This window comes from Chelmon rostratus, chromosome 5 (assembly GCF_017976325.1).
Source record: "Chelmon rostratus isolate fCheRos1 chromosome 5, fCheRos1.pri, whole genome shotgun sequence".
In the NCBI taxonomy this organism is placed as follows: Eukaryota; Metazoa; Chordata; class Actinopteri; order Chaetodontiformes; family Chaetodontidae; genus Chelmon; species Chelmon rostratus.
In genome coordinates, this window is record NC_055662.1 from 26,480,133 (window position 1) to 26,503,341 (window position 23,209).

The following is a 23,209-nucleotide window of genomic DNA, read 5'->3' on the forward strand; positions in this document are numbered from 1 at the left end:
CAAGAACATTGGTCAGCACACTCACACACTGATAGGACCAGGGAGGAAAACTGAAAGGGCCACGGGCAAAAGGGAAAGCAGGGTGAAGTTGCTCATAGATGCTGATCTGGACCAGATCTACAGTTTTTTCACTTACATTTTAGGTTAGAAAAGGTGATAAAAGTTTATTCATAGTCAGTGCTGGAGGGCAACTTTACCCTGGATCAGGAGTGAGGATGAAAAGGATGGGAGGTGTAGTGGTCCTACTGTACACCAGTCAAAAACAAAGAGCTATGAATCTAGAGTAGTTTTTACCTCCTCTTGTAGCTAAGTAACTCTCAATGGGGTGTTATGGCAATGGAAGGTGTATTTGTACTGTATGTCTTCCACCCACCACCTTTACGTCAAGTAGACATCTGTCACTGTGTTGCATCACATATCAATCACGTTAGTCAGAGAAAGTGTACTGTTACTCCTAACTGCATTATATGGTAGAAACTATCAAGTCTGTGAGACAAAGAGAGCGGAGAAAGAAAAAATAGCCACCTTATTTTGTCATTTTGTCTTAGCATAGAGCCATTACTGTCGCTTGAAGTACATTTTCCTCTCTTCATATAATCCTAACTCCACTCTCGAAGACCCCAGTTCTAGCAAACAGAAAGAAGCTAATATTTCTGGCTGCTTCGTAGAGGATGCAGTGAGGTGTCTGGAACCATCGGGAGCTAATTCCCCTCTTGGTTGCACTGGAAATGATTGCAGTAACATGGCAACAACTTACCTCTGGATACACAAGTACACCTTTCAGATAATCAATATCTCTTTTTTCAAAGGAATATCAAATTTGCCTTTAATTGTCTTTGTGTTTTGTAGCATACTTTCTCTACAAAGCTGTTTCTTTTGCCAGTGGGACTCGAAAAAGAAAGCAGTGTTTGAACATGCTCCAGTCAACAGGTCATTATTCTCTCACGTGTCTCCGGTCATGGCTGTCCTGTCGAGTGGATCTGTTCAGTTAGCCGTGTGGTCAGAGTGAAAAGCTGAAAGCTGTCAGGAAAAAGAGAGAAAGAAGAACATGTCACATGAAGACTGAGATAAGCAGAGCGTGAATCTATGACAGGAACGTGAAGGAAAGGGGAAAGAAGAGTCTAATCATTCACATGCATATTTACATGTCTGCACACACACACACGCACACACACACACAAATACACACACACTGTCAGTGATATCCCACATAACACCAAACTGACCTGATCCCTGAAAGCTTTAACAAGTGCAATTGCAAAAACACGGGGACAAGAGGGCGCTATGAGCCTACTTCAGAAGCAATGCTTGCTGAGCGAACCTGATGTGAACCTTCTTTGCCTGCACACCAAAAATCCTTACACTCACGAATCGTTGCTCTCTTGCAGCCCCGCCCTCCTCCTTCAGGTTTTGGCAGTGGCATTATGTCGCAATGGTTTTACATCCACCTACACCTAATGGATCCGTCCTTCATCTATTCCATAACTGTCTTTCATTTGCTTTTCTCCTTTATTTTTTTCTTTATAATAGCATTCAAAGCCAGCCACTGCAAAAGGAGACGTTAAAAGACAGCAATTGCCCGATGACTAAACCCATTATAAATCATATACAGGTCAAAAAGAGTTCCTAAAGAAAGAGCGATGAATTTATTTTTTAAAAAGCTTGAAATAAGCTGTCAAGTATATGCATTCTCGCCGAGATATAAGAAAGATGTGCATTTTACGTGACATGGAGGAGGAAACATGGGGTTGTTATAATTAAAAGATGAAAGCCAGATCAGTGTTTTAAAATCTTTTTTTTTTTATTTGAATGGAGAAAGTCTGGGTAGAGGAAGATGCCCTTCTCTGATAGCTTTGTAAAGATAAGATAGGCGAAACTAATAGACTTCTTACAGATTTTTTTATGTTTGTTTTATATTTCCTCACTATTACAATTAAGTTTAATCATGTTGCATTTATTTTGAGATTGATTCAATTTATTGACATTTTCTTGCTCATTATTGATAATTACAGTAAATGCCTGTTTGAATTACGAAATCAATATTTATATCTTCTCAGTGATATTTTTGTCGAATTTTAAGTATTTTCTAATTAAGCTTTTAAATTTAATAAAAGATGACCATCGACATGCACTAAATGCTGATGTATTATATTATTTATTAACTATAGAATTGTCTGATATACTGTACATTTCAATCATATTTAAAGTATTTAAAGTAGTTTTTATTGTATGTTTTATCAAACAGCTTATGAGAATTTTCTAATGTAAAGTTGACATGGCAATGCTCAGTTGCCAGTATACCAAACTTAGGGTGCCTTCTGGGCATGGACGGAGTATGTGGGGACTAAGTGATTCAGAAATCTGAATTTTCTCATTTTTTGTTTTTTCCCTGATCATAGAGCCTGAATATCTGTGATTATTTTCAACATGTGGCTTTTGCATACGCTCATAAACCGTTGTTGTTCTCTTTGAACACATCTGATGTACAGGGTGGGGGGAATGTTGTTGTCAGTAGAGTGTGTCATTGCTTGTATGGACATTTATTTCAATCCACCAAAACACATAAAAAGATGTCACTGAGAATAATAGTTTCATAGCTGAAGATACAAATCTGTTTGCACATGAAACTGAGACAGTATGAGGATGAGGATATGGAATCACCACAGCGTTGGTAGCATTGCAGTGACTCTAGGTATTGCTTAAATGTCTATGATTTGACTTATATCTGTGTCACGACCCAAACTGTTCATACACCTGCCATCCCTGACCCAAACCCAAACCCTAGAGAAAGATTTTGAAATAAGGGGCTGAGATATCCTGACTTTTACTCCTCCGTATGCATTAAGCTCCACACTGGCTCCTAAAATTCCTATACTGCAACTTTTGATAGACCATCTTTGACTGTTAAATACTTTCAGCTTTTACTGAACAACTAAACAAAACCAGTTCCTCATTAGGGTTATATTATCAGACTGCAGAAAGCTTCCTCCCGAGCTACAAAAGCAGCGTGTTCAGAGGCTGAATCATACTCTTCATCACCAGTAAACTCACGCTTATTTGTAAAAATCATTGGGATTGCCCCTTTAACACCATCATCAGCTGCGCGGTGGACAGATGATCAGTCTGGATCGTATAGCTTGAACAGATCAGGGAGTAACACACTTAATGGGATGGTTTGAATTTTTTTAAGTGGGTTGGAATGAGGTACTTATGCATAGACGTGTATGTTACAGCAGATGGTGGTTGGCACACCCCTAGTTTGGAGAAGCACTGCAGTCGACAGAGGAAGCAGCTAAATGTATTTTAGCCATCTAAAACAATGCCCACTTAAAGAAATCAACGTCAGTTTAAGTGTATGCTATAGTTAGAATATCACCGCTTTACCTCGCTGTCAGACAGCACATTTCCAACAGGAAACTGAAGCTGACGTTGCATCGCTCCTTCCATAGATTCCAGACTCCTTTGACAAAAACAGTCATTTTACCACACAGAACACAGAAGTTGCATGTCTGCAACTGCCTCGATTGGTTAGTTTGCTTGTGTTGTTGTGTGACTTCTGTGAATCTGAACTAACCCTTCAGAACACAGAGGTCACACAACAGCACAAACAAACTAAGTGATCGAGGCAGTGGCAAGGCCTGCGACTCCCATGTTCTGCAAAGTAAAATGACTATTTTTGCCAAAGAAGTCTGGTGGCATTGAAGAGAGCATAAATGTATATAAAGGCTTCAGTGTCCCTTCAGAAAGGGCTGTTTGATAACAAGGCAAAGCAGGGGAAATATTTTTTTTTAAGATGGACATTAATTTTGGTGGTTTAAAAATGTTTTGCTGCTGCCCCCGTCCCCAGCAGTACATTGTTTTCGTGCTGGTACTCCTGCTGCCTCTCCAAACTGGGGGCATGCTGACCACCATCCGCTCTAAGTAATCCACTGACTATGGATAAGTACCTCATACAAGGTCACTTCAGTAAACCAAACAATCCCTTTAAATACCCATGAGGTGACAAATGGGATGTTGTAGCCCATCGATACATACAAACGATCAGATTCACAATTTCCTCTATTAATATGCAGGCTCTGGTGTTTTAGAGAGGAAAGGTTGACCCCAAGTCAAAGCTCAGGGACAACGTTGCCACAGATGCAAGGTAGTAAGTATATCATGGTGGAAAGAAAGATGGAAGTACAAGAAGAAATGTGAGATTTGAATTTGTCTTCAGCAGAAGGCTTCCAACAAGTTCACTGTGCTTTATGAGTCTAACCCAGAGTCTTTGGGAATCGTAGGAAAATCTGTACATGTTGTGCTTTATGTCCTCAGAAATGGCAATAGAATATGAATGAATGTATTCATACGTGGTCAGCTAACATTGTTCACCCGCAGGAGTTTCACTTCTTAAAAGTCGCTGAGCCAAACCGAACTTTGCCAAACCAAATGGAAAAGAGCTGAGTTGTGCTCTACTGACCTGTTGTCTACACAGCTGTGCAGACGGGGTTAACCAAGCAAAGGTCGCACAGCTCAGCTCAGGTTTGCGGGGCTAAGTATGAAACCAGATGACTGTCAGACTGAAAGTTTGGGCCCTCCTATTTGACCTACTGTGATAAGAAATCCAACTTTTTAAATTTCGTTATCCTTACAGTGATGAATGTGAGATAGCGTACATATCCGTGACACTTCTAAACTCGTGAGAACACGATTCTATAAATGGTTTTGTGTATGTTGACATGGCTATGGGAGGTGTGCGTGTATGTGTATGTGCGTGTACATTAACTGACACCAATAGCACATGGCAACACAACACAGCCCAACAGAATCTCAATGTACAGTATTTTTTAAATATTTTCCTATACTGTATCTTACAGTTTTGTGGAATCATGAGAATAAGATGATAATCAACAATCTGCTTCCCTCCTATGACGACCTGCGACTCGTAAGCTGAAGAGAGTTTTACGCACATGTTTTTTCTGCAATAATTGCTGATGTTGCGCTTCTACAACTGAAAGGGACTTACCCCCTACTGGTCACACTTTATTTAATGTCCTTCGAAATGCATGCAGTTCTTCCACTCAGAGTGTACAGAGACGACCTGTAAAGATGACAGCGAAAGATAGCGAGAGATTATAATATGAAATCAAAGTAGTGAGTATTTGGATGCAAATACAAATCTGTATTCTTCAATGTGAATAGGATCATGTCTGGCATGCATTGTTAAATAAAAAATTAAATAGATTGGTACTCCACGTCTCGCCTGTTTTTACTTCACCAGGATGTTCGACCGATTAGTGAGCAAAAAATATTGCTGCTTATTGTGTGAGTGACAGAAATGTATGGTAAGTGGTAAGCGTGTCAGTTTTGGTTGCAGTAACACAAAAACAAGCAGTGAGGTGTTTCACAAGCTTAAATAGAGGAAGAGGAAGAGAGAAAGAACACTGCCAGGCCCCTCATGGCCTGTTTGGGCCTTGTTCACCTTGTTGTTGCAGGACTCTTAAAGCATCAAACGCGTACAGTGTGTAAACCATCGAGTAACGAGGCCCATCACACAAGCTGTTCTGCAGCTCAGGCAGGACATCTGGCTCCCCCGGCCTCCTCCTGGCTGCTGCTCAGATGATTGGGACAGGTGCTGCTCGGTGGACAGTCATTTTTAAAAGTTGTCCCACTGCCATGAGGCGCAAACACAGTGTGAACTGATCCCATAAGAGAAAATTTATGTGACGTGTTCTAAATGTGCAGTTAATTACAGTGTGAACATTTTTTCAAGACAAATGGCGCTTTTTACTTTTTTTATTTGGAAATGACTGTTTAAACGCACATCACTTCTTCATGTGGCTTTTGAAATGTGTGGACAAAAAAACAGTTAACACCTGGGCGTCAGTTTGCTAAATTCAAACAGAGCAGAAACTGAAAATCACCAGTTCTGCATTTATGTGAGTGTTGTTTTGCAAAGACTTGGTTTCTTCCTGCTTTATGGACACAGTAGTGTCAACACCAGCTAATATAACCACCTGTATTATAATACAATCAGTGCAATAGCCCTGTGATTAACGCCTCTGTTGCAATGATAAATGTTCCAATTTGCTTTTAAGACATTCAAATGTTTGAATTGGTTGATATGATTTCGCTGTATAATAAGGTAGCGCTGTGTGGACAGGGGCAACAAAGTCTGTGGCTCCATATCTCACATACAATACAATGCAATCACCACCACATATGACATGTGGCTTCATATTTTCATAGCTGTATTGAATTGCACCATCTCTAATGCATTCAGTCTTAACTTAATAACACACTATAAATACTCAAGTAAAAGTCTTTATTTTAAAAATGCATTTAGGTGAAAACATTAACATTAAGTATTAAGTATACAGAGCAGCATCTCTGAGTATAATAATATCACTATAAACCAGTATTATTCTGCAGGATTACAGATGCTTTAATTTAAACTACTTATCTCGTTTTAAACTGCTTCATATGACACGAGCGGATCGTGTGTGGTGTGTAGGCCTGTCTGGAAAGGAACCAGTAACTGTATCTGTATCTGTCACATACGGGCGCGGGTCAGCGGTGGCGCGTCAGCTCGTACTCTGCACGTGGAAGGGAACATTCTGTGCTGAGATTACGCACGTGCCCCGTTCCTCCCCCTCGGCGCAGCACGCGCACGCACCCGCACACTCCGCAACAGCTTCATCTCTGACACAATCGCCATAACTTGTCAACACAACAACATGACCCACATGCGCCGCGCACTCTTGAACTCCGGCGAGGAGGGGAGCGAGGAGCAGCGAGAGCAGGAGTCTCAGAAGCGCCTCCTCTTCCAGGGAAGTGTTTACAGCCCCGCTGAAGGAGGAGCTGGAGGGCGGCTGCAGGCTACGCGCGTCCGGCCAGCAAACGTTTTTTTTTTTTTCAAGCTGATTTTTTTTTTTCCTGGAAATTGAGGGGTTCCGCCACCGGATCCTGCACAGAGGAGGCGGAGTGCGCGGCGATCCGGAGAAAGGGCAAGAAGTTCCTGCAGTGTTTTTACCTCGCATCTTTTGTGCCAACAGGGACTTTGTTTTTCCTTCTGCAGCCTTTATACGCCTTTCCTCTTGTACGTTATGTTTGTGTTTCGTTTGAGAATCGGCCATATAAATAAAGCGATCACGATAAATCTGCTTTTAGACAGTGAGCCTCTGCTGCGCAAACTGGATTTAGGGTGTTTTTGCAGTTCAGGAAAGGCGCGGCACTGCTGTCTGTTGTGAAATGTTGCCACACTGTCGCATCCCCACAGTCTCAAGTGCACACAGCACCGCAGATTCACGGCCACGCATGCACACAGTGCTGTGTATCTGGGGGAGGCGCAGCGCCGTACAGCTTACTGAACTTTCCTGGAATCATGTGCCCCAGAAACGCAGGAAAACACGCCCGTGTGTGTGTGTGTTTGTCTGAGTCACTGTATTCTCTCTTACAGCCTCAGGGAAGAGCATGTAGCCAAATGGTGTCTGCACAGTTCATGTCCGGAGGCAGCATTGCTCAATCCCTGCACAAACCAGCAAAGCCGAGCAGGATTTTCTAGGAACTTTACCCATGAATGAACCCCCCACTGCACTGGAAGCGCTTTTTTTTAGCAGGGGATCTTGTTTCACTGAGTGGCTGCATCATAGTCTTTCTTGCACACTGTGTGTGTGTGTGTGTGTGTGTGTGTGTGTACTTGGTACATAGTGTGAACAGGAACAACTTTTAAACCAAGTGTTTTTTTTTTTTGTTTGTTTGTTTTTTGTCTTTTTGGCAAGGGGGGACATTTTGACTGGTCCTGACAGATTCAGAGGGCTGTTTGAGGGTTCACACTTGGTTTTAAGGCTTAGATTAGAATTAGTTAATTGTGATGGTTAAGATTAAGGCACTAGGGAATGTATTATGTTCATGAGTGTCCTCACAAAGATAGATGTACAACTATGTCTGTTTGTGTGTGTATATATAGGCAGATCCACTTCACACTTGTGATAATGTATTTTAACACACACAAGTGCATCGTAAGATCTACAGTATCTATTTATATGGACCCATTTCCCGTATATGGCTACAAGTTATTATGAGCACACATTTGCTTCTTGTAACCATATTGAATGGACACTAGCTTCATGCCATGTCACTGTCTGCTTTAAGAACAGTAGGTTCCTCTGATAAACATCACAGCATGCAGACAGACCATCATGCTGTTTGTTGATCCTGACACCAGGCTCCACTATGAAACCTTGAGAGAAGTCCATCCAGGCTGGAGGTGCTGAGGCACAGAAGAAACAGAGCTGCAGCCTCGTTGACAAAACATCTGTAATTAAATGAATGCTGGTGTGGCGGCATTAAGAAACACATTATGCTCCTGCTTTTACACATTAAATAGACAGTGTGATTGTGTGTTCAGGCAACAAACCACTTATCCAGTGAGGAAAATGGAATAAAGGCATTCATTACGGTACCAGATTCAAGGTCATACAGCTAATTTTACACGTAATTTTCTGTACACATTACATAGGTGCTACGACAACGTAAACTTACCTGATGCACAGTGTCAAGCGAGGTTGCATCGGCATCGAAGAGTTCAAGAGTGGCTTCGAGGACAGTCGAGGACTGTGCTAATTTAGGATCAAACCATGGTTGTGAAACTGGGACACAATGTGAGACCTGTCCACAACTGAAGCATTATGGGCCACAGTGGGTGGGTTGGTTTACATCTGAGAAAACAGCCTCTCTTAAGACACTGATGCACCAGCTTTGGTTTGATGCTACTACAGCTGCATAATCTGTCACATGCTGCACTGTGTCGGTCATCCGCCAGTCTAAGAATGAAATGAAAAATCACAATTAAGTCCCTATCACCTCATGGGACAGAGATATCCTTATACATGTGCAGCTTGAAGTACATGTGCTGGTGTGAAGAACAGCTGCATTATCCAGTGGCTCTGCCCTGAACGTGAACTGCTTGCATGCTTTGACCTTCACTGATTTATAACGGCAGGACAAATAGTCATGCAGCTGTAGGCGGGACATCCTGCAGCACCAGCGACCACCGGCTTCCAGAAGATTAGCCAAACGTCCAACTGCAGCCTCTCCATGCAGAGCAAAGCCAATTTTATGATCAGCGTGGCCTGTGGTACGATGTTGCAATGCATCTCGTCATGGAAAATATAAATTGTGGCAACTGGTTTAACGGATCGCTGAGTGTACGGGCCTGCACGTGTAGCCCTGCTCTTAAGCAATCCTCAAGTCTATTGTTGTTTTTCCCCAAAGTCAGCAGCCAGTCTGTCTTATCTGTGTTGGATATTTAAAAAGTGTACATCTATTAATTCATCCCTCAACAAGCTGCTTTACAAATATGACAGAAAAAATAAAGTAATCGAAAAAATAAATATACAGATACAATAAACAGGTTTCCTCAATCAGCAGGTTTCGAAAGCATGAGGCAACAGTGCTGGCCGAGGGGCGTGCCATGATGAGTTCGTGTACCCCTGTTGCGTTCAAGTGTCACTTTAAAGAAAGTCGTAAATGTGAGGTCGGTAGGAAATTGGCAAAACGTTTCCAGCAGTTAAGATTAAAAAACGCTTTAAAATGTGCACAGAAAGAAATATAAAATTAATGGCATCAAATTTTTACAGTTTAGTTGCTCTGCATCTTCCCCTCAACATTATCCAATAAATGCACATCCTGTAACTTGCCAGCAATTTCATTTATCCCATTAGTAGTGTCAAATTACGTCCCAGCCTAAATAAAGCTGTAATAAAGCCTCCACCACTGAAATTCAGAACACAGAAATAAATAAAAATGAAAATAAAATAAAATCACTGGTGATTGGTGAGACGTTTTAGTGCACAGACTAACATTAAAATTCAAACAATTAAATGTAAAAAATAAGAATAAGAATAAGAATATGAAAAACTAACGATAATAATATTCACTGATGCAGAATAGTCTCAATTATGACTGAACACACAAAATCCAGTTTTTCCATCTTTAACTCAAACTCCTCAGTTATAAGTGGGAATGTAATGACATTTAATAACAGTAATATTATTTGTATACATTTATTCATATTTTACATGAACATATTCTATATTTCCATATTTATATTTTCAATTTCTAAGTACTTATCCATTTTATCTGAGCGGTGCCTCTATTTGCCTGTATGAACGTGAACATTGCACCAATCTGGTCCAGCCCTCTTTACACCAATTCCTACCTGTGATTGGCCCAGCGCCCCATCATTCAGTCATGTGAATAAACGATTCCAAAAACCGAGTCATGTTTCTCCCCAGCCAATCACAGCCCGGTATTCTTATGACACCGTGGGATTCCGCGAAATTGTTTCTTGGAGTTGAGAGATGTGTTGCTCGCAGTAAAATAGGACAAGTTGACGCATGTGTGGGAGCGCACAGAAAGGCGGAATACACGCAGACACAATAGCTCAGTCGCTAAACGCTGCGTTTTAGCGCTCCGGCGGCAGTTAGAAGAGAAGAGCCAGAGGGAGAAGAGCCGGGAAGGACTCAAAGTGCGATCTTTCCTGTGGGAGTGTTTATTTATCCACCCTGCAACCTCAACAAGAAGACGCAGCCTTTGCGGAATAGTCACATTGAAGACGACACGTGTGGATGGTTAACCACATGTTTCCTGGGAGGACTGCGGTCTGATTACTGTATCAACCCCCCTTTAGTCGGATTGTTTTTGAATACTCTACATCCATTGTTTCTTCTCTCCGCCCGGATCTGCTGTAGTGATGTCAGATCTTGATGTCTCTGCAGACCGTGTCCCCAGCCGAACACCGGGTCGCACAGAGGACATGCTGAAAGAGAACCAGGAGAACAGGACTTTGCTGATGGTGGCGATGATTTTATTGGACTTGAACAAATGCAACCCCAGCGCCATCGGCGCCGGAGGCAGCAGATGTCTCGGGGGCAGCGACGCCGGCGCGCAGGAGAAGGTGGAGCGGGGGAGTTGCCGGTTGAACGCCGGCGGAGACAGCCGGGACTCGGTGGCACCCAAACAGTCCCGGAACAAGAGAGCGGCGAGACAGGAGTCGCCTGAGAAGAGACACTGCTGTCCTTTTACGGGTTGTGGGAAGATGTACGGCAAGTCGTCCCACCTCAAAGCCCACCTCAGGGTCCACACCGGTAAGTGCAGGCTCCGCTGGACTCGAATGTGCTGACGACAGCGAATCCGCTCTGCGTCACTTGTGCCATCATTTCTTATTTCAGACGCGTGCTGACATCACTGTTTAAACTATTTCCAGGACGGCAAGCATGTGGGGGAAGGGGATGTGAGAGAAAATAGTACCATCTTTAATGATGTCATTAGAAAGCTGTGATTTCATACTTCGGGATATGACGTTACGCAGCAGCCCATGCTGTGTCTGTGCGGTGAGGGACCCCCGTCCCTGCAGATGAGTAACACATTATAGGAACGGTGGTCCCGTGAATTAGCCCCTGCTGGAGGTGTGACTGACCGGCCCAGGGCGAGCTGGGGGCTTGCTGAGGGGGGAGGGGTGGCTGGACGGATGGGTGGGTGTAGGTGGGGTATTTTAATGTGCTGTTGACACGCACCCACCGCGATCACCCCGTGCCACCGCCCACATTTGCCTCTAATGGCTGCTGAGTGTCGTTCATGGCGGGTTGTAAACGCATCTGTTCATCTGGAGCGACACAGCAGCGAGTGTCGACGTCCCGGCTCGTGATTCACCTGCGGGTCACTGCGACACTGTTGTCCCCACATGTTCTTGTCCGGACGTAACCCTCCCTGCGCCACTATTTCCTCATACGTCATCCTTCTCCACTCCCCTCGCGCCGGGTTGTAAACAAGGGCAGACATGTGGTCCAATGGAGCACGTGTGGGAGGAGGAGGGGGCAGCCATTGGTTTTTTTACTTTTTCTTTTTTTTTATTATTGTTATTATTCACAGGGCTGCTGTGATGACTCACCATTTCTAAATCAATATGTTCTGTTATTGTTCCTAGAACAAGCTGTTTGTGCAGGTCCTGCCAAGACTGGGATGGCCAAAAACCGGAAACCCCCCCCCCCCATCCCCACCTCCACCCACCTCCCTTGACTAATTTTGTGTTTGTGTGTCCAACAGGGAGTTTGACCTTTACATTTGTAAAATCACTATGTGGAGGAAAACACATATCTGTCTGTGAATTAACGCACACCATGTTGCACATTGAATATTTCTTTATTTGGTGTATTAGCAGCGCTTTATGGTCATTTTGCGCAGAGGGAAGGGTTTTAATAAGGTCAGAGGAAAAGAAAAGCATTTCAAGGAAACCACTGATTTCGCAATTATTACTTTAAAGTTTGGAGTTTCTCAAATAGATGCAGTCCTTAAAAGAGCCGTGATATGAAAATCGTGTGTGTGTTTCCTCAGGTGAGCGCCCCTTCGAGTGCACCTGGCCGGACTGTGGCAAGAAGTTCTCCCGCTCAGACGAGCTGACGCGCCACTACCGCACACACACCGGCGAGAAGCGCTTCAACTGCCCGATGTGCGACAAGTGTTTCATGAGGAGCGACCACCTGACTAAACACGCCCGACGACACGCAGGCTTCCACCCCAGCATGCTGCAGGGCTCCGGCGCGGCCAAGAGACGCCGCTGCTCCGTGTCGGTGTCTTCCACCGACTCTGGAGACCAGAGCCCTGCAGGGCTGTGAGACACACCCACATACTGTACATATATATATATATACATATATAGACATATACACAAATATAGACACACCCATATGTGTGGTGTGTACTTTTACACAAATCCTGTCAAGGCAGACACCCCAACCAGCCAGACCACTATTTAAAAAGTCCTTCTATGCATGTCCCGATGTGCAGCAGCAGACAGAATCATAGCTTTGAACACAGCTGCTATCAAACTAGAGCTTCCCCCTGTTGTTCCCCGAGGTGATCAGTATTTATTATTCTGGGTCCGTCAGACAGCTTCTAGTTGCTTTGCCATTTGTAATTATTTTACTTCATGTTGTCTGATTTTTTTTTTTTTTTTTTGTGGAATAATCTGCAATCCCAGAGGCATTCATGAACATACAGAGTTTTCATCAACACTAAGACTAAGATATTCCTCTTGGGCTCAGAAGTTTTGGGACTAGTTAATATTATCATTGCACACTCACACTTGTACAGTTACTCTCCAGGCCAGCACAAGGCAAATGCACAGTATAGCAGTATTCTCATGTAAATAGATCAAACAGACTACTTTTCAGATGGATAATATACTCAGTATACGGTAGTTAGTTGTTGTTAGAGGAATAAGACACAGCTATAATACAGAGAATTACACAGTGTCTGTATTTAATTTCGTACATTTGGCTACGGGCTTAGTAAATCAGGTATATTGTGAGCTTGTAGGTTTAGGCAGCGTGTTTCCTGTTGTGACATCACGATAAACTTGCAAACACTTGCACCAAAATACCTTCAGAGTACTTTGGTAAGACCATAACACATAACCTCATGGGAAATGTCACCATTTGTGTTGCTTTTTGAGGCTTGAATTGTGTCATTAGTGCAGGAAAACACAACAGGGTAAAGCCTTTAATAGGTAAAGTTGGTCTGAACACTTTTCTGTGTTAAGACCATAATGATTCACATTCAGTTAAAAGCGTGTGAACTGTAAACAAGCAGCTCTGTGCCTTTTCAAGGGTTTTGTAGCAGAGAGGAATTTCTACATTTTGAACCTTTGGAAAAACTACCTGAATGAACATCGTCAGATTCTTTATGTTGATATTCGACGACACCTTGAATATCGATGACTGTCTCTTACGCCAACAGTGCCAGTTGCTGTACATTGACTCTAACTTTTGTTTACTCTGTATCTGGACTGCGTTTTATCAGGGAATAATGGGATGCATGGTCATTTCAATCACTACTGCGCCCCCTGGTGGTGATGTGGAAGCACAACATTTCTCACAACAGGAAGTCATAAAACTCTTATTTTCCGTCCTAGCATTTTGAGGCATGCTGTTGATTGGTTGTTTTTTGAATCTATGAATTACATCATGTAGCATGTTTGTATGTATTTGTTTGGTACAATGTATTTTTTAATCGTCTGGTAATCTTTTATAATATTACTAATGGGATGAGAGGTCTTATTCGTCCACTGCAGGAGCCAGAAACATTGTTGATGTCATAAATTTTTTTTTATACTTGCCACATAATGCATTTAAATGTCCAGATGGATTGTAAAGTTAGGTATAGTGAACCCCGTAGGACACAATCAATATACATTTGTAAAGTGGAATGCTGTTTTTTTGTTCTGGCATTTTGACAACTGTGATTAAATGTTGGTGCCTTTCAGGTTAATGCCCTTACTTCTGATGCTACTGTACTGTAATCAGGGACTGTCGATGCAGAGTCCAAGTTATCGCAATATACACAGCTGTGTAATAATTACTGCTCAAAAGTTGTAACATTAAAATTATTTTTCTTTCTAAACATTTGCTCACATCGTTTCCATCGTTACATTGTGTTTCACACCTTTTCTAAATGAAGAGAAACTGAGGTAGACCAGCGAGTGCTCCATTAGCTTTGTGTTTTATTTATTGATTTCATACACCGCACATAACAATAACATTGTTAAATACTGTAATGGAAGTGTTTACAATACAAGAAAATCATTTAAAAAAAGGAAAACCAAAGAAAAACAGTTATCACCCGTGTCTAAATGTAAAAAAAACACAAAAGACAGCAAATACTCTTCAAATAAACTAAATTAACAAGATGGCAATAAATACACATGTTTTTTTTTAAAACCTCTCTGTACTTAAGGCATACTCTAATTGCAAATTAATCAACTGATTTAAGGGAGGGAGAGAGTCGTAAATGAAGGATATTAGTGCTCCAAGTCAAAGATCCTCATAGTTGCAATTACAATTTCCAACCATTAGTCAAAAGAGACAAAAAGATCTCACTGTTTACGTTGGCACTGAATGTCTGTATGCATGCATGTGTGTGAGCAGTGGTGTGAAAACGAATGGGAATGAAGGAAAAATAGTGTGTGTGTGTGTGTGTGTGTGTGTGTGCGCGCGCGTGTGTGCATGTTGGGGGGAGTTACACAACAGCGTGTGCTGAAAACTCAGTCTAAAGGCCCCCCACCGTTCCTTTGGCCTCGGCTATACGTGAATCACGTGAGCTAACGTGTGTTCAGAGGGTCGCTGCGACGATGCGTGATCTTCCCTTTTGACACAGTTCATTTCAGATAAGACACTGTCACTGCTATGCAGGAAAGAGTGCACGGATGTGGGCCCGAAAAGTACAAAACAAAATGTGCAAATTTCAAAACAATGCGAGTCAAGCTTGTGCCACGACGGTTGCGCGTGACTGCACAATAGAAACGGGGCGGAAATCAAATGTGCAACGAGCTACTTACTCATTATTTTCCATTCAATTATTCAGTCCAGTGCTCTTCATGCAGTTTGTCTCTCAGCCACTCATGTCCATACGTTCCTCCCCTCAGTGCTGAAGGTGGCGTGGATGAGTGCGACGACCCGGCCTGTGCTACATAACAACCCTGTACAGTACGATGAATACAGTACCAGATATCCTCCATTCGGGGCACCGAGACTGCGAATATCTCCACGACAACACATACAATCGTACAGATCCCTCGGGTTTTAAGAAAAGTAAGCATTTAAATAAAAACTATCTAGAAAAATGCAACCCAGATTTCAGGTAAGCAGAACAGTTGAGTCAGCGGTTGTGATCATGTTTCTTATTGTTCGGGGAGATGGAAATCACTAGACAGCATCAACTGGCCTTTTGTTTTCCGTCTGCTAATACCAGTGTTACGTTACATCATGTTCACCAGGAGAGGGGCTCTCAAACACAAGTGCACGTCCTACCATAGGAGGAAACCACCACTTTTACTCATCATTTGAATACATATTCCTTCTCCTAGACTTTAAACCAAACTCTCTTATATGTTAGTGTGATTATTTCTCATTGTCTTTATCATCATAGAACTTAACTGTCATTACGATACTCTACCAATTCTTCACTGTCGCCGCTCTGGCGAAGTAAACTCACAGCAGATGAAGATTGGGGGTTATATTGTGTGGAAATGGGAAGGGGCGGAAGGTCAGAGGGGTGGGGTTACTGTATTTGACAGGTGGTGGAGGAGGTGGCCTGGCAGCACATGCAGGTAGGGTTGACTGATTTGGGCGGGATCAGGTCCAGGTCCTCGTCGTCCGGGATCTCGTCTAGGCGGTAACCATCTTTCAGTAGCTGGATGTTCAGATCCTGATTGATTTGCTGGAGAAGGGAGGACAGACAGAGGAGTCTGATGGGTTGGAGCAGCGTTTCCAGGACCAGGAGCGAGCATCTGCCCCCAGTTCCTCCCACAACTTTAAACTAAGGAAGGTCATCAGTGTGTGAGGCTCGGTTCAGGTTCGCTTATTTTCAAATGTAATGTTGCGAGCAGATACACAATACCCAGTAGAAGACCTAAAGAGTGTAGCTAGCCTGGTGAACAGCAGTGAAGGATGAAATGAAGCGCAAATAAAACTTGGTTCTCGGTTTATAAAATTTGGCAGCACTGGTTGGGTTCAATCAAGTCTGGTCCCAGTTTTAAGCCCAGGTTGCAGTGGTGTGTTAGCTAACATGGCTTGTGAGACATTTCAAGAGCGCTTAAAGAAATAGTTCAGCATTTTGGCAGATTGTTAGAAGAGAAGGTTGATGTCACTCTCATATCTGCTGCATAAACATAAAGCTAGCTGAGCATAAAGACTGGAAATAGGGGGGAAACAGTTAGCCTGGCTCTGTCCAAAGGTCACAAAATCTCTCTCTAAATAACATCCTATAACATGACTGCTTCATCTGTGCAAGAACAGAAGTGCATTAACGACGAGTTGCTGTTTTACAGCTTTTTCCCCGACACCTTTCCGCTGCCTTTATCAGATTTAGACAATCTACAACTTACAAATGTCAAGTGACTCAGACTGAGTACAGTTTCCAGTGGTAACCATGGCAAACCGAGTTTGGCTCTTTCACAGATGGCTATAAGGATCATCACTTGGAGCTTTGTCATGAACACGATGACTGTCCCGGTGTGATTTGTTTTTAGCCAAACAATGCCTTTGTTTGCATGTAGAACAGAAGCAATGTCTTCATTAAAAAACCCAGCATCAGGCTTTTTATGTCGAGTCTGCTGCAGAGAAACTGTGAACTGCGCTGCAACCACAGCTCCCTACTTTGGTTTAACTGTTAAACACTCAAAACATACCTGCTAGATGTTAAAAGCTGAAGTAAACCTGGATAAAAGCACTGACTCAAAACACATTTTCTGACACTTTTTCAGCCAAAACCACAGAATAAATCCAGGCGGCCTGTTTGAGGCTCAGGTGATAAAAGGGTTAAGCCACAGTACAGCACTGTTGCTACGGCGTGTTGCTTGCTCAGAACTTCCTGTTGCTAGCTAGTGCTGAGGCTGAGGAGGCAACAGCTCAGCTGGGTTACATTTACTGTATATTAACTAATTATTTATGACAGCATGGTGCCATATACCCACAATATATCCACAAGCCTGGCCTAGTCTGGCAGAAACAGGATGCAGAGGGCGGGAATGAGGACTCCTCTGGAGAAAAAGTATGATGACACGTCTGTGATTTGCACTGATACTGGCAGCAGCAGTGAAAACTCGATTTTCAGGAGCCCTGAGACGTCATTTCATTTGTCTCCCGCTTTGCGTCTCATCTGCGTTTGTGTGCAGGTGCGCCTGCAGTGTGATCACGCACTTGTCGCGAGCGCACATGCCTACAGAATTAACATGGACGAGCAGGATGGATATAAATGGGTTCTGCTTCAAGACCGGCTTATAAAAACCCCGACTCTTGGCGTCCTGACAATAAGAGAAAATGGAGGGAAGAAGGCGAGGGATGGAGTGAATTAGAGGATGAAGCAGACGCTCTCTCTGCCACATATCTCACCTCAGCAGAGGAGTATCCCGACGATGAGTATCTAGACATGTCGAAATCATCATCACTGAAACCAACAAACAAAAAAAAAGCAAACGTTAGCTCATTATTTGTGTGTTTATGTGGCAAGAAGTGTGTTAATGTGTGTGTTTGTGTTCACCTGTCTGTGTCTAGGGCCACCAAGGGCTTCTCATCTGGGCTCTGGTCTAAAGAGGAATAGCCTTTATTGGGCACTACCAACCTGTGGGGAGGGAAGAGAGGGAGCCAGAGGGAGCAGATAAAGGGTGTAACAGAATATGACAGGAAGGGGGGAGGAGGGAAAATAGAAACAGGAAGAGGTGAGTAAGAACAAGACTGGCGAGGATGCTGAAATGAGAGGAAGGCGGGCCCGGAGGCAGCATCACAGCCGAACTGCAGGAACAACAGAAGCATGAAAGAGGTCAAATTTCTGCCTCAGACATCTTACAAACCCTAAAATCAATAAAACCGTCCTCTCAGCCGCCTCGCTGACAGACTGAGATAACGACACGAGAGTAAAATCAATTTCGTCAAGTCCCTGAAAACATGTTTCTGATCTTACACGTAAACATGCTGCACTAATGAAGCCACACAGAATCGGTGCACGACATCGAGTCATGCTGCTCTTCAATCTGCATCATTACACAACGTTTCTACGTTAATCAAGGAGTTAGCAGGTTTTAAGTAAATCAGCCTGCATGTCAGTAGCTGATCAGTACAGAACAGTGCAACACGACGCCAGAATAAGACTTAAACTAAGTTCATCACTAAAACACAAGGCAGCTTAATGACTGTAATCAATCAGAAAGACAGCAGCAGCTGACAGACTGAGCCGAGACCGCAGCGTTCACTTCTTACCGTGTTCTGGCCATGACGTTGTTCTTCTTGGGTTGCTGGTTGACTGGACTTCCTACAGTGTTGCTGTTCTTCAGTGAGCCCTTCCTAGCCAGCTCTCTCTGTTTCTCTGCACAGGAAACACACACACACGCGCCAGGTAAGCTCTGAGTGACACACAAACTGCACAAAAACAGCGATGGATTAAGGTTGATTCATGTCGGTGTCATCTGTTTGTAAGACTTTTGTAATTTGCTGCACGTCATTTTTCTCTCCTCGGGTGGGCGGATTTAAACACACACTCATCAGGAAGTGTGACGATCAGCCAGAGGAATTGCATTGAATTGTACTTGAAGTCAATTTTCACTATTCTGTCTTTTCACTATTCTGTCTGAGCAGTATGAGAAACTTTAAGGCCAGTACAGTACAAGACTGACGTCAGGGCAGATCAGCTTCTGTTCACTGGAGGGACTTCCTTCAGTGGTCAGCTGATCAGGAAGTGAGGATCACTGCTGTTGGGACTGGAGTTGTTTAATTTACGTAATACGATAGAAAAGAAACTCCTGAAAGCATGAGACTCGCCTCTCTTTCCCTCTTGTTGATTCTCGTCACCAATCAGATAACGAATGACCAAACTAATGCTATTAGTCCAATCTGAGCCAGCGATGAACTACAACATAATGCACGAGTGACGCTAGAAAATGTTGTGTCTAATTTCTATTGTCAGTTAATGGCATTACATGTTTAATCCAGACAGGATTGCTAAAAGGCCGTCTAATCTAGATTAGAGCCTTTTCCATCTCAAGGTCACAAAGGGAAATTGGCGAGTTTAACAAGCGTGCATAATTAAAGGAACATAAGGCGACGTTATTTTATACACAGGACATTTTATGACAGGGTTTATAAGTCATAAAAAGAGGTGAAATTGATTAATATGAAGTGCAAGTGTAGCCATCATTGTGGTGTCGCTTTCAACATGCAGGATAGATGTAGCATGAAATGAACTCCTGCAGCGGCTGAGATTGTGCCGCACACGTGAATGCTGGAGTTACATTTCAAGAAGGACCTTTTCGTGCATTTCTGTCGCTGAATAGTTTACTCGTTTCAAATATTCCTGGTTCTTAAAGGCTTTGGCTGAGAAAGTATTACAGTCGGAGTAAAAAACAAATAAAGAGGCGCTGCTGATCACCGCTGGACTCTGTCCAAGGTGCTGAAACGAACCTTTGAGGTCTGTGGTTTTCCAAAAACACAAGAGACTCAAATCCCCAAACATAAGACTGACCAGAGTGGTCAATGTCTTACGCCGTGGATATCCATCCAGCAATAAAAAGGATTAGCCCTGAAACAATCTGAGTGTTAATCAATTAGCTGATTAAAAAGTAATTGATAACAACTTTGATAGTTGATTCTTTAAGTTACGTTTCCAAAGCGTTGCTGCTTCCAGCTTCTGAAATGGGAGGACTTATTGCCTTTTTTCTGTTTTATATGGGTATAAACTCAATACTTCGGGGGGTACAAGACTGTTCTTCAGAAAACAATTTAAATTTTAAGGCATCACCTGGGTAACAATTTGCTCTGGGAACTTCACATTTTTTTTTAAATGGTTAGTGGATTAATACAAAAATAAGTTATACATTCACTGATAATGAAAACAATCTGCAGTTGTTACCCTAAAATTGATGATTATGGCACTTTTTACTCATAGTTTAGCAGCATAACAAGGATGATTGAAATGTTCTCTGAAATCTTTAGAGATTATGACACATCTGCACATAGAGACAATTACACACTTTGGCCTGCAAATGCTACAGCTCTTACTCACCTATTTTCATCTGCAAGGGCGAGGGCTTGTAGTTGATAGTGACAGGTTCCCCATCTCGGGTGTCTGAGTCCGCCTCTGAGGCCGTGGACGAGGCCGGGTCCTGGAGGCAAATGAGGGAGACGGTCCGAAAGATGAGCAGAAATGTACATTACTGAGACATCAATGAATAATTAATGTGGTTTTGTAATGCACAATACAGCCTACTGTGGCCAGACAATGTGCATAAAACAGTTCATTAAGAGATAAAACATGTGTGGAAGAGTCCTTCTCTATCTAATGAGCACCAGTGTGTGAAGCATTATATGGAAGTGATAAATATTTAGACCTACACACACATGCTTCTGGAGAACTGGATGATAGAAACCTTTATGGGAAAACTGGGTTTTGTCACAGGTGCCTCGAACTGATAAGACTGAGACTGAAGCAGTAGATTAAAACAGTTATTGAAGTGATCTCTGATTTCTTCAGGTTGCTGTGTTACCCCCGGAGGACTCCTGCATTCCCTGGATCCCAGTTTGGGAAACACTCCCCTAAATCCATATCTAATATCCACATAGCAAACGTAGGGAGAAACGGGGGCTGATCTGCCAGTGGCCACGTGATGAATGGGGATGAATGGAGGTCTGGGGACGCCAGGAGACAGCAGGTCAGACTGCTTTGGGTCGAGTCTGGCTCTCTGACGGCCCCGGCCGTGAAGCAGCAGAGGCCGCCCTGCAGGCTGCAGTAACCCAGGGCCCCGCTACAGGCCACGGAGCGCACCGCCGAATCGTTCACGCTGATTTCTTTAAGACGGCGGTTTGGACGGTACACGCGAGCACATATCTGCCACGAAAGGCCGCTCAGCGATCACGTCAAGTGGCGTCGACGCCGGAGCAACTTGCTGCGCGGATGCTGAGGATGTAGCAGCAGCCGTGTTGGGATGGGATGCTTGTTTTCGCCAGACATGACGGATGCTGCTCACTACGCAGCAGACCGGACGCTGCTTGCATTACACAACAAAACCCGCCAGTCTAAAAACAAATCAGTCATCCCCTGACATCTAACTCAGTCATTTTAACGTTTGACTGGAGCCGAAAAACTTGCTGAAAATGCTCTATTGGTACATGAGCCGATATTACGCATGGCAGGTGATGGATTGTCGGCATCCCAAAGCGCAACATTATGAATGGCAGGCCTCGTAGACTCAGCATCCTGGAATAATTATTATATTTTAACTGAGAAAACAAACCCGAAACACTGACTGATTATCTCAATCCTGACTTACCAGCGGCTGCATCTCCGCCTGCATCTCCGCCTCCTGCACGGCGCTCGGCACCTGGAATCTGTCTATTTCTTCCATCATTTTGGCGACGCGCCTCTTTCCTCCCGTCCACAAACTAACTGTCGGCAGCTGCTGGTTTCAAGGAGTTTTCACCCAGACTGTGCGGGATCTCAGATTTCTAACAATCTCTGTGGTTCTCCGGTGGCGAGCCGCATCCCAGCAGGCAGTATGTCGACGGTGGTGTGACCAGCTGGGTGACGGTGACTCCACCACCCACTTCCGGGTAGGGTATCCTAAGGTAGGGTCCGGGGACCCAGAAGGGGCCTTTTGGAGAGGACCAAAGTGGTCCCGGGCAAAGTGAGTAATAGACGGTCAGTTTAATCTAAAATCACCATAATATTATTGTGACTATTTATGTATGTGGCAATTAGTTGTTTTTGTTTTGTTGTCTGTTGTCTTCTTTCTCTTACTCACCTCTGGAGTAGCTGATGAGTCTCAGATCAAATTTAAATTAATAACTAAAGCCAGAGGTCCAGGTGATAAACCAACTCCACTGCTCCATCCTAAAAACAAAGCAAATCTTCTTTAAAATGAGTCTCTGTGCTTGCACTCTCACATGAAAAGCAATGTTTAACTGCAGCTGAAACCTTGCGGACCAGCTAACACTCAAGATTTTCCTTAATTACAAAAATCCTAGAATGACCAGAAGCAGACCACTCAACAACCCATCATCCCCAAAGCCAATTAACAGGCTTGTCTTCATCCAGGAATTCAAATTAAAAGCGAGTAAATTAATCGAATGAACAGCTTGGATCCAATTAATTGTAGCGCCAGAAATTAATTGATCAGGGACAAAACATATGTGTAATGAAAAACAGTTGTAATATGTGATGCAGTTTATTATTGAGAGTGAGCATGTTTGTTTTCCAACTGAACAACTGCGATCACTTTGTCAGTTTATATGACTTTAATCACGGAGCTGCAGTACATGACAGCTTCCTGACACAAGGCATCACTCAGCATTACATGTACTTATACAATGAAAATACTTTACACTTGTGAAAAGAGGTGTTAAAAAACAATAATTCTAATTAGCTTATAAAATACAAGGCATTGCTACAGAATAAACTGCTCAACAGTAGATAAAGTGATTTCAATTAGCTTCACCTGAACCATCTTAAATGCTACTAACAGAATAATTCTGACAGGAGCTATTTATGATGAGTACATTTACTTTTAAATACATTTCACTGATAACACTTCTGCATTTGTACTAAAGTAAGATTCTGAATGCAGGACTCGTTTTAATAGGGAGTATTTTTACACGTTTACTGAATCACAGGAAATACTGGCTGG

General features: G+C 43.1%; 2 protein-coding genes across 5 annotated transcripts; one reads left to right on the forward strand and one right to left on the reverse strand.

Moving 5' to 3' along the window:
- The first annotated feature begins 10,371 nt into the window (after positions 1 to 10,371).
- On the forward strand, positions 10,372 to 14,553 carry klf9 (Kruppel-like factor 9). Its single transcript, XM_041937279.1, has 2 exons — positions 10,372 to 11,129; positions 12,376 to 14,553. The coding sequence occupies exons 1-2, from the start codon at positions 10,736 to 10,738 to the stop codon at positions 12,654 to 12,656; spliced, it is 675 nt and encodes a 224-aa protein (XP_041793213.1). The 5' UTR covers positions 10,372 to 10,735; the 3' UTR covers positions 12,657 to 14,553.
- Positions 14,554 to 16,052: 1,499 nt separating this feature from the next.
- Positions 16,053 to 21,954, reverse strand: fam219ab (family with sequence similarity 219 member Ab). Of its 4 annotated transcripts, none has more exons than XM_041937735.1 (6): positions 21,857 to 21,954; positions 20,636 to 20,692; positions 18,795 to 18,898; positions 18,079 to 18,159; positions 17,931 to 17,985; positions 16,053 to 16,257 (listed from the first exon to the last, which is right to left on the reverse strand). In XM_041937735.1, the coding sequence occupies exons 1-6, from the start codon at positions 21,932 to 21,934 to the stop codon at positions 16,099 to 16,101; spliced, it is 534 nt and encodes a 177-aa protein (XP_041793669.1). In that variant the 5' UTR covers positions 21,935 to 21,954; the 3' UTR covers positions 16,053 to 16,098. The 4 variants fall into 4 exon arrangements, with proteins under 4 accessions (XP_041793669.1, XP_041793668.1, XP_041793671.1 ...); XM_041937734.1 differs by having other exon boundaries at positions 18,795 to 18,900; positions 20,593 to 20,692; XM_041937737.1 differs by having other exon boundaries at positions 21,908 to 21,934.
- Positions 21,955 to 23,209: the final 1,255 nt, after the last annotated feature.